Here is an 11,533-nt window from a genome sequence, read left to right as displayed (position 1 = left end):
CTCATTCGTACAAATTTTGACGGTATTCGCTTTATTTTCTAGTATTCAAAATTTTTTTGACCCTATTCCAGCTGCGGTTTGGTGCCCTCGATGTTAATCTTCGTCACAATATTCTCATTCGATGCTAATTTTTTGACGATAATAATACACCCCGGTTTTGCATTTTTCAGAACAGTTGCATTCGTGGTTCTAAAACAAAGACCATCATGTGTAAGGAAACTCATCCTGTTTATTTTGTTGATTATTTCCAGTGGTTTCTAAATCTTTCTCTAACTCTTTAGGCCTATGCTAATTCTTGAATTTCACCCAGAATTAACTTCTTTTAGTTTATTATGTCGACTATGGCTTAAGTAAATGGAAATGGAAATACGAGCCGCAAAAGTCGCGACAGACCGATTAAAAATCTATAATACATTTCGGTAAAGGAAAGCGTTGCTGTTTAGAGTAAAACTATTTTCAAAAGTCGGGTGTAAAGAGACAACCTTATTCACCTTAAGATGGAACATCCAGTATGTGGTTTTAATATCTGACTTCGAACAAAGGTCTTATTTGCAGGACTGGTAACATAAATCAAAGTGAAATTGTCTAAATCCTACAGACCACTTGATTTCCTGAGGTAAATTTCCCCAAGGAGCGCTGCAAATTCCATATACTCAGTTACGCCCAATTACGAATTTCCATTTGGCATTTTATATTGATCGTATTCGTCGGAAGCTTGCAGCAAACTAATCTAATCTTCCTATTATCATTATTTTGACATAAATATTTGAGGAGTGAAAATTTCTCTATTGATATTGTATTAGAATTGCATTTTTATTAGTCAGCAATAGGACATTGTTTTGAAAATGCTACAAATATTCAAGGATTGATTTCAGATTTGGACAATTTTCCATTTCCATCCTTGTCTAATTTTCTAAATTCGGATTGAAAGTTGACATTCTCGGGTGCGCCTTTGTCATCCCAAAATTGCCGAGTCTCTTGCACGCTGAGCATATCGTCTCCGGACTCGTCGTATTTCGACATCAACTGATTCAAGTACTCCTCGTCACTTTCCTGTTGCTCTACATTAGCTTGATTCTTTCCAAACAAGAAATTGTGAATGAACGCCATGATCCCGCTTCGACCACTCGGGCCACATGTGCTCTGTAAAAGACCGCTTTTGGGTTCTCGGCATCCATCGTCGCAATTGCAGCAGAAAATATTACATTTTCCTTTTCCGCAGCAAGGTGTCCCTACCGAGTTGTCTGAGCATCGGCCATTCTTATCTGTTCGGCAACAATCGCTCCTCACTTCATGTGGAAGCAGTACTCCTATCGCCAAGATCACCGCTACAGCAAGAACACACTTCATCTTGATAAGATTCTAGTAATTGAAAATGCAAAATTATAGGTCGTTACACTTTGTTAATGCTAAAATTAGAAATCCTAAATGGAGCGTAGAACTAAGAATGGCCAACCACGATAATGTTGGAGTCCCGCTCTGACAATATGTTAAAAAAATACTTCTGATGCAGTTCTGCGCGAACTGAAGATAATATATTTTATTTTTAGCCACATGGTTTCATGTATATCCAACGATGAGGGTATTGTTTTGACTTGATTGAAGAAGATGTAGATGTAGGTGTCAAAGAAGTATTGTTCGTCTTTTTAAAGGGAGAGTGAAATAAGGAATTGGTGATTTTCAAATAGAGGGGATTTTGATTTGTCTATAACAGTGCATTGCGAATAATAATACTAATAATAATCTAAGCTTTGCCTATGAATATATTTCCACGCTAAGCCTGTGGCTTGTTTACAGGTGGGTCCCTTTACAATGTATAGAGGGGTGATGGCTAGCCCCTATGCCACAGCTAACCTACAGCGCCCTATACTAACTATTACCGTTAACCTCTGCAAGTTTTGATGGAAAGGAGAAACCGGGGGAGAGAACTCTACGCAGAAGGATTTGTTCCCAGATTTTCACCCGGTGCCAGTTCGGTATCGAACCCGGGATCCTCTTGCTACGAGGCGAAAGCGCTAACCGCTACGCCACCCCACCATATGGACCATAATAGACTATGCACATGTTAATGAACATACCTAGAGTGATTATTTTAGCACTGTTAAATGTAACTCAGCGTGGGGATTATCACTAAAACTATCTGTTCTTCTATTAAGGGATTAAAGGTTGCTTGAGAGTTTCGAGTATTCGTTTTAGGACCGTTTAAGGTAGCGCCTCGAGAGGCTATTCACTAATTAATATTATCAGAAGTGGTATGAGACTAGAAGTGAAGGGCTCTAGCATTGGTAATAGATCCTGGCACTAGTGAACAAATTTGAGGATTTTATGCCGCTTCCATCGCGCCTACACTATTGAAAAAAAAATTGGTCGAGTTCCAAAAACATTTCCTACCCCCTTCCCCTCAACCTAAAGCGGCCGAACACGGTTGCGGCTCCTTGAATCTAGTTCGGCCGTCTACCACCGCGAGCGTCTCACGTTTTGGAGGGAAAATTCTGAAACCGCCACTAGAGGGCCAACCGTTTGTGTTTTATCAAGTCTTTTCACTAATGCCGAGTGAAGAATTTGGTTAGCTCAATACTTCTAGCATCATACCACTTCTGATATTATTCATAAAAATTTGCGTCGTCGTATGTTAAGGATTTTTTTTAGTTTCTAAATTTTTGTTTAGTTTCATGTTATTAAAAAAAATAACTCCTCTCCAATAAAAGATCGTTTATGAAAATCACATTCTTAAGCTTTCATAGGGATTAAGGGTTAATTAGGAGTTACGTGTAAGCGTCTTAGCACCGTCAATGGTGGCGCGTCGAGAGACTACTTACTAAAATACTCATTTTTGATTTTAAAAGTGGTTGGGATTAATGGTTACTTAGAGGTTAGCACTGTTAAAGGCAGCGCGTCGAGGGACTATTCACTGATCAAAATATGAGTTCGTTCAATGTCCATTTTCATTGATACTCTTTAAAGGTATTGGAATTTATTGGTAATTTAAAACGGATTTGGATTAAGGGTTTCGTCTGGATCGAGGGGCTTTTCACTAAAAAAACTCTGGTGATTTTAAAAGGGTAACTTTAAAGGTAATGCGTCCATTGGCTACTCACTAAAAATTGCTGCTTCGATTATTAAGGATACGTTCGATTTGAGTTTTTTTTAAATAATATGGAGTCATTTAACGCATACTTATTCCAAAGATAGTCGAATGCTATACAATAAAAATGCTCTCTTTAGCTGGATCATTACAAATTATGGGGCTCTAATCTGGCCGGGGCCATCTTGTTGATTCTCATTTTACCCAGATAACGCGGGAAATCGAACTTCAGCGACCACTGTTCATTCGGTATTTGGTTTTCAGTATGGTTTTGAAACCAGGAAAAGTAGTGGAAATATATCTTACCTTCTTCTTGAACACAGAAGAAATGATGAAGACGCAACAGTTTGGTCGTGTATTTATACTCTTATAAAACCATCCGTTCAAGTATAAGATAAATACACTTTAATCATCAGCAGTTTTATTTTACGCTACTTGCAGAAAAAAATATAAAACTCGGAAAAATTGAGATTTTTAGCGTGTTTAAACATTTTTAAAATCATACGCTTAAGAAGATGATAAGTGTATTCCCTGTCATCAGCAGATTATATTTTACGAACTTTGCATTTAAAAATGATAAAAGTCGAGATATTTTGATTTTTGGCTACAGAAAAGTTACGAAAGTTGCGCGATGAGTGATTAAATTTTCAAAGTATATATGCAATTTTTATTTCGATCTCCCTGACTGATTCTTTACTAGTAATGTTGCACGTGGAACTAGACACGAAATTTTAAAACACTCATTTCATTCTATTATAGACCCTGGAAAGGGGGGGGGCGTAGTATTGTCTTCTCGATAAAGGGTTAAAACGGAACATCCGAAGTGTGGTTTCAAACACGTTTTATATTGCTTCGCCATTACCAGTCCATCAAAGTCTATAATGTTTGTCTTTGTTGTCCACCTACCGGAAAACAAGGTGATCAAATACCAGCCAATATTTTACCCCCGACTTTTGAAACTAGGCCGGGTATATGGCGTGTGGTCTTTAGTCAATTATCCTTACGAATGCTTTTTCTTGAATACATTTCGATAAAATTAAATAATTTGTGTATGTTGCAAAGTGATCAAAAATGTAGTATCTTTAGAGTCGTTGAAAGTAACTAGCATCTATCACGTTTTTCAATAGGACGCACAGTGAAAGAAATGATTGAAACACTTAAAACATGGCGACACGAAAAAATCATGTTGCACAGTAGGAACTATTGTACTACTGCAGGCACTTTCACTTTGTCGTGAGAGTAGTGTGTGTTGAATGCCTTTTTGTAGACTGTTGTGACTGCTGTTTTCTTAATGGCGTAATAATGTCGCTTTAAAAACTAAATAAAGTATTTAAGCTAATTACAGTAAAACTTAATAGAATAGTAAGAGAAAATTTCATTTCCGAAGCCTATAATTTTCTTGAAAAGGGAATTAACTTTTTAACTTAGCAATGATACAGATCAATTGAGAAAAGAGATGAGATGGAGTTATGATGGGCGATTCGCGTGCGGATAGGTAGGGTTGTGGCTGGTTGACTGACTCTGGCGAACCTCTAACGACCCTACCGAAACGCTTAGAATGCCTTTCGTGATGTAGATAGGGGTACAGAAGCAAAATTAGAGGTATGGAGATTTTTGACTCCATCCCGCATCTTTCCTTCAAGGTAAACAAAATACTAGCACAAAACGAGCGTCGCTTGCTTAACAGGGAAATAATCTTACAGGGGTAGTGTCTAGGGTTTGTTTATTAAGAGCTAGTGCAAATTTGACAATTATTAATTATCCTTTCCAGCAGTTATAAATGATATTGAACCCAAGAAAGGTTTAGCTCTTCATTTAATATTTTAATTTATATACTAGTACCAGTTGTATCGTTACTAAATAATCAAAATTTAATTGAATTAGCCGCAATGATCATTTTCAGTTCCGCTACTTAGCCATATTGGTCAAGGTTATTTGTCTTAAATTTGAATTATTAGACGATCAATGAAATTAATGTTTAAAAAAATGTATTCCATTATGTAATTGATATAGGCTATCGTATTTACGCAAATCGGTGGTTTTTCATTATCAACACCTGTTTTAATAGCTGATAAATGGCGTTTTTCAAACGACGCACAATGTTTAAATCAATAAATTACAATTATGACAATATAATGGATAAGACGCTATAAAAGGCAAATTATCCGTCTAACGTTATGTTAAATCGCTCCTGATACCCTTGAAAAGATGAATGTTAAAGATGTTATTTTATGTTACGTAGCTGCGGTTTTAACATGCTTGGCTCAGGGTAAGTTAACTTGGTTTTAAGTTTGTAGGTAGACTTTTCATCGCAATATCTTCAAGATATGCAATAATTATAATATTTTAGGGATTTTTTTACAGGTAGGTTGTCAGGTTTATGTCCGTTTATTATAGGCATTTAGTCGGGTCTTAGTGCGGTTACGCAATATTAACAAAAAAACTGTTGATTCAATGATTTTGCAGAAGTGGCTAGTCAGGGAGGCATGGGAGGTTGTGACCAAGAAGTGTGTCAAAAAGCGAACAGTAATAGTTATCCTTTACCAGTAAGTATAGTTTTTATCCATAATTCTGAAGAACTCTGCAAAGTATCAATACTAAATACAAAGACGCTAGGTATGGCTTCAAACAAAAAATTACTTAGGACTGTTAACGTTGAAGCCCTATCTGTTGCCTTTGTATCCACATATCGCTTGTTCCGTTTTAAATCTGTATCAAACAGACGATACTGTTGCCCTCATTTGAAAAGGGTATATTGCCGCCGTCTTTCAATATTTTTAATAGCTACTTGTGAAAAAAAAACCACTTTATCCAATTAGCAGGAAAACTAATTCTACAAATATTAATTTCTCACAAAGGTTGAATGTGCTGGTGGTTGTCTGTTTGTTTGTGCCATTGGAAACTATTTCTACAACGTCAATGATAACAAAGTTTGTCATATGTACAGCGGAAAGACCTCCAGGTTCCCTACTTCTTACGTAAGTTTTGTATCTTATTATTTAGGCTTAACCACTTTATTTGACGTTGGGAGAAAATACTTTTTAATATGCTAGTACTAGTAGCAAAGGCACCCGATGTTGCCAGTCCGGAAATGTTTGTTAGATTTTTGGCCACCATTTAAAAAGATAGCGGCAAATCGAAAACCAAAGCCATGGGGAACCATTATAGAGTAACGGCAGTACTACGTATGGAAATGTCATACCCTTCTCTTAGCTCAGTTTTGTTCTGTTTGGCATTTTCCACATTTGATCTGAGCTCATTACAGGGGGTTTGTTTGAATGGGCGATGCGGAAACGGTGGAAATGCTGTGGAATCAAGATCCGGAAACTCGACAAACAGTCAAAGAGAAATCATTAAAACCGTCATTAGTTCAAGACAAAGTGATGGTAAATAAATTATTAATACTAGGGGACGCTTCTTAGGCAATTTTGATGACAATAATAATATAAGCATCTGGTTCCGCTTTTAAAAACCCAATTTTAAATAAAACAAAATATGTATTAAATGACACAGCTAAGCTATAATTAAGGCCCTTTCAGACGATAGAACTTTTTGACTCGTTTAGATGTCTTACTTGAGCTGAGTAAACTTGTTGGGACGTTTGAATAGAAGTTGAACTTATTGATACACCGAATGATAAATTAATCACTGACCAATTTTTGTTGACTCATCTAGTTGAGTCAAAATCACCGCAAACTCTTTCGTATATTCAGTTTGTCAAATTTCAATTCACACCAACCAACTTGTTTACACAACACTAATTTAGTTATTTAGTGGAGACAAAAATTTGAATCGTCTGAAAAGGCCTTAAGATAAGGATAAAAAGTATCGCTAATGACCGATGGTATTAATATTGCCAAATATATAATAAATTATCATAAAAAACTTTTTTCTAGGCGACGGCGGAAATAATACTGAGGTCGATCCCGTAACTGTATGCGCCGGTTTGGATCCAAAAGCTAAACCATATAACGTAAATTTATATTCAGAGTAGAGATGGCCGATACCAGGCTTAACCCGATACCGATCGATACCGGTACAAACATGAACCGATACCGATATTTACTCACTATGATCCAAAACCCGATACTTCAACCGATACCGATATGGTATCGGTTCATCCCTAGAGTAGTAGGCGCGTACTAAGAAAGATTTTCGCTTATTAGTTGTTAAATAAACTGATTTCAGGTACTTTTTATATAAATGAGAACTCGTCACGATTGAAATTCATAGAAATGAGATATTATCACCATCATTACGTTACTAAAAGACCTAAAAATGTCATGTAGCGCTATATAACGCATTTTAAACGAGTATCGGTTTAGTATCGGTATGGAACTAACCGATCCGATACTATCGGGAAACCTCGAGTATCGGTGCCGATACCGATATGGTATCGGTACCGGTTCATTCCTAATTCAAAGCCATAAAATGCGGTACAAGTAGATTTATTTACTTTTTTTACTTAGTTATTTTGCGAAGGTACTTGCAGCTTCACCTGCATCATCGGTGAGCCTCATTTTAGGGAAAATGGCAAAGAATGTGAACGAAATAACGACATTCCTGCAGGCGAGGACATCAAACCAGTTGGGGTAAGAAAAGTTTATTTTACTAACCTTTTTTAATCAAACGTAGCCTTGTTGCTTCAGTTACCATATTGCACGCTGAATCATAGCTAATTGAACTAACTCTAGATATCACATGTAACCAAAGCAAAATTGATTATTTTATATTCAATTTTCGAAATATTTTCAATATTAATATAACAAAGAAAATTTGATATAATTTTCAGATATTTACCATACGTTTAGGGTTATTGGAATTTGAAAACTAGATTTGTGCCTAGATTTTTTTTAAATATAATACCCAACTTAAAGAAAACCGATATTTATTTTTAGCTGAGTTAGCGACAGATTAGTAAATTCCAATCGGGTTACAAATAAAATATTTCAATTACATCCGAGTTAGTGCAAACTTGCTAACATCTATTCGAGTTAGAGAATCTCCTTTCAAACGCGAGCGTGTAGACAATTCTTGAGTTCATACAGAGAAGCAAACACCACAGGGGCTGGGCCGCCTTCTTGGGGTATTTCCCCTCGCGCCAAGAAGCACCACTAGAGGCAGTGCGAGTGTAGTAAACTCGGGCTCCGTCTGGCGGTGCCTTTTGGTGCAAGGGAAATCACCTTTGATAGCAGTCTCTCCCTGAAATTGTCTATACCGCAAACATTAAAGGCATAAAAACATATACAAGACCTTGCTTTGACTTGCCTATTTTTAGAAAAATCGTAAGCATTGGATGCACTTATTAGGCTGATCAAATTGGCAATTGCTTACATTATTTTCTACCGATCAACTTCATTTTTATTCTTAGATTTCGAAGTATATATTTTTTGAACTTTCGTATATAATTTATGAGATAATTTTGTTGCCCACACAGGGAACTTGTTATCACGGAGTTTGCTTAACAGAAGATGAGAAGCAGTATTGTTAAACTTTATAGATTTTATGCTAATAATAAAATGTTGTTTAAAATTAATAAACACGTATTTTTTAATATCCTATAATAATGTCAAAACAGGGATAGATTTAATTTTAGAAGTAGGAATGGAGAACGGTTAGTATTTACTTCAGTCCGACTCATAGCCCAGTATAAAGCCCCTCCCTTCAACACGTAACGAAAAGTTTAAATTATCATATTGGCTCACCTAATCTACGTTTTGATGTCGTTGCTGACGGGCACGGCGAAAACTACGTAATTATTTTTACATCTGTCGCTATGACCCGCCTCTTCTTTCATACCCCCCTTCCCTGGGAAGGGGATCCGGGGCTTTGACGCGCCCCCAGATTACTCTGTTCTCCATTCCTACTTCTAAAATTAAATCTATCCCTGATTAAAGGGATAGTAAGGTCTATGCTAGAATGTTTCTGAAAGAGCGTGCAAAATAATGAATATTTGCAATCGGAACCATATTTAGACATTATTTCTGGCCAAGTGAAATAACAATTAACTTGAAACGTATAATATTGTCTTGTTTGAAAAGTTTTTATTTTTACTTCATTAATTATTGGCTTATTTTAAGGAGCAATCGGTTTATCTTCAGGAAACAAGTTTGGTGTTTGACCACCAGTTGCGTTAACATAGCAAACCTACACGTTGAAAATAGAATTAATATTTTAATTTACGGGTTACATAATTGAAGCCCATCATATGCAAACTAAGATGGGAAAAAGACTGAAGGAAGATTAAGCGTGGGAAGTTTCGGGTATAACTACTGTCGCCCAAAAATCTCCAGTCGTGGGCGCAGATGAGCTTGTGCGCAGTTTTCAGGCGCATCGTACTGAGTCAGACGATTTTGGCTCTATCTGCATATCCCATTCTATGTCGTGATAGAGCAAATCGCGATCGAGCACGTAAAGGGAACAGAGCTATCTCAGAAGCCTTAGTGTGATGTCACCCATGCTGTTTACCCATAGAACCAAAGCGGTACCAAACATAGCCGCCCACTAACAAAGCTAAGACTGTGACGATTTACCAAGGCACTGACGTCACAACTGAGAGACCTCTATAGGACAGTAATCTTCGATATTTTAATTTGCATTTCGTAGTATTACTTACAATGGTTTTTGCCATAATATAATCTAGAGTTCTTCCAGCGTCTTTGGGTTCCTTGGATGTGTCCGCAAGTGCATTAGTGATGCACACGTGTAAGTCATTCACGGCCTAAAATTAGTAAAACTGTAGAATTTCTCCCAAAAATATCTAATTTTAAGCAATTGTTTCACCGGATATTTACCAGTTCTTCTAGGCTCTTGCAAAGATAATTCCAAATGTGAAAAATATCACTTTCCTCTTTAACATTATTTTTTGCGTCACACTTTTTGAAGATGTTTTCAAACTATTTTGGAAACATTGAAGGTAATAATTAGCTAACGCCATAGTTTAAAAGTAGCGCTTTTCGTGCGTTTAAAGCCAGTTTCGACTGTGGTTAGTTCACCCAAATGACACTAGATGCACCCATAGTCGAGGGGTGGATCCGCTATGCTTGATAAAAGCTAGTTTTAATTCCGCCCTCGTAGACGAGTTCTGATTGGTTCCTACCATTGTCAAGGTAAACTTAGTTTGCCAGCATGATAGGGGGCGCCACAAGAGCCGATATTTGCTTTAACACGCAGGTGAACCGAGAATTCATTTATTTATAAGAAGCGGGAATGAATACCACGTTTTAGACTCATTCATTACACAAAATGAAGAGATTTACTGCTCAACGCAAAAAGTTTATATACAAATATTTCGGCTCAAATTTTGGTTTCTTTTAAATAAGTACACTCTCAGTTGCAAATTTAGATTAATTATGACACAATAATTAGCTTAAATAACTAAAAACGTCCTTACTTCAGGTGCCGCCTCTCTTTGGCACGCGATGAAAGTGGTGTTTACAGAGCGATTTTGGTGCAAGGCACCCTCTAGTAGTTAAAATTATAAACAACACATTAATTAGTTGAAGGTACACAGTTAAAAAATAAAAAGTTTGATTGACGTAACATTGGAAAATTAACCGATGCCAATACTGATATTAATCGATTATTTAACCCAACGAATCCGTTATCGATCGATTTTTTTTACCCGACATATCCCTAAAATAAACCTCTAACCGATTAATCGGGAAATAAACGGACAGTAAATTAAGATCGAACCTGTACATCGGTTAAAGTGCCATAGCATTCACAGGATTCTGATCATCACTATAAAAATGTATCGAGCACTTACGACAGGAGATAAAAGTAATTCGCTTCCCAAACTGAGCAACATCGGCTTTTAATCCATTTCCCATAGTATACACGGCCCGGTCATCGGTTGAATAGGCTAACCCTAGGAAGATCGTAAACCATAAAACCTTAATCAAAAAGCGTAAAACCTGGTATTTAGGCATTTTAGTATTTGAATGAAAATTATGGAGAGCCTTTCAAATCGAGGTACTCTTATATTATTCAAAACAAAGGTACTAACTAAATGGTTGAAGGGGGAGTTTTATCATAGGTTAACAATGCAGTTGTGTACAAGTAGAGTTTTACGATACCTTTACTCTCAAATCCCACTTTCAAATCCAACTACTCTTATTTTACAAAGGTACTGACTAAATGGTTGAAGAGAAAGGATTCCGTTTCAACATAGTTCATACCTGAATTTATGAATATAAAACTAAAATTTCGCGTAGATTATTTCTACTTAGTTCATACATGAATTTACCAATAAAAAACTACAATTTAGTAAAGAATAGGCTTAGTTAATTTAAAAAAAAAAACATTTTTTAACCTGAATTGATTAGAATAGAACGGAAGAGATGCAAAACATCTTAAACTTATAATAAAAAAAGTGTTTTAATACTGACCTTAGAAAAACGGCATTAAAGCAAGTCTTGGATTTGGTTTCGTTTAAACAAATGCCAA

At 36.3% G+C, this 11,533-nt stretch overlaps 2 protein-coding genes across 3 annotated transcripts; one reads left to right on the top strand and one right to left on the bottom strand.

Moving 5' to 3' along the window:
* Positions 1-5,071: 5,071 nt before the first annotated feature.
* LOC149709279 (uncharacterized) lies at positions 5,072-8,742 on the top strand. The gene is made up of 6 exons (XM_089864633.1): positions 5,072-5,631; positions 5,944-6,063; positions 6,351-6,471; positions 6,982-7,058; positions 7,555-7,677; positions 8,523-8,742. The coding sequence occupies exons 1-6, from the start codon at positions 5,572-5,574 to the stop codon at positions 8,574-8,576; spliced, it is 555 nt and encodes a 184-aa protein (XP_089720759.1). The 5' UTR covers positions 5,072-5,571; the 3' UTR covers positions 8,577-8,742.
* A 373-nt stretch (positions 8,743-9,115) lies between these two features.
* On the bottom strand, positions 9,116-11,305 carry LOC149709278 (uncharacterized). 2 transcript variants are annotated; one of them, XM_089864635.1, is made up of 5 exons: positions 10,854-11,298; positions 10,479-10,549; positions 9,880-9,981; positions 9,702-9,806; positions 9,116-9,232 (listed from the first exon to the last, which is right to left on the bottom strand). In XM_089864635.1, the coding sequence occupies exons 1-5, from the start codon at positions 11,014-11,016 to the stop codon at positions 9,161-9,163; spliced, it is 513 nt and encodes a 170-aa protein (XP_089720761.1). In that variant the 5' UTR covers positions 11,017-11,298; the 3' UTR covers positions 9,116-9,160. The 2 variants fall into 2 exon arrangements, with proteins under 2 accessions (XP_089720761.1, XP_089720760.1); XM_089864634.1 differs by lacking the exon at positions 9,116-9,232 and having other exon boundaries at positions 9,241-9,806; positions 10,854-11,305.
* Between the last annotated feature and the right edge of the window lie 228 nt (positions 11,306-11,533).

The sequence above is a fragment of the Phalangium opilio genome, unplaced genomic scaffold, assembly GCF_054372755.1.
Source record: "Phalangium opilio isolate 3A_F unplaced genomic scaffold, DU_Popi_V2 ptg000013l_1, whole genome shotgun sequence".
Classification (NCBI taxonomy): domain Eukaryota; kingdom Metazoa; phylum Arthropoda; class Arachnida; order Opiliones; family Phalangiidae; genus Phalangium; species Phalangium opilio.
This window is presented reverse-complemented; position numbering and strand designations above follow the sequence as displayed.

Bases quoted from the DNA above. Each gene is read 5' to 3' on its own strand.
- LOC149709279 (XM_089864633.1), top strand. From the start codon at position 5,572: ATGGGAGGTTGTGACCAAGAAGTGTGTCAAAAAGCGAACAGTAATAGT. The intron at 6,064-6,350 runs GTAAGTTTTGTA...AGCTCATTACAG, and splicing joins CCAGGTTCCCTACTTCTTAC to GGGGTTTGTTTGAATGGGCG. The intron at 7,059-7,554 runs GTAAATTTATAT...TTTTTTACTTAG, and splicing joins CAAAAGCTAAACCATATAAC to TTATTTTGCGAAGGTACTTG.
- LOC149709278 (XM_089864634.1), bottom strand. From the start codon at position 11,016: ATGCCTAAATACCAGGTTTTACGCTTTTTGATTAAGGTTTTATGGTTT. The intron at 9,982-10,478 runs GTAAGGACGTTT...TTTCCAAAATAG, and splicing joins AAAGAGAGGCGGCACCTGAA to TTTGAAAACATCTTCAAAAA. The intron at 9,807-9,879 runs GTAAATATCCGG...TACTAATTTTAG, and splicing joins GCAAGAGCCTAGAAGAACTG to GCCGTGAATGACTTACACGT.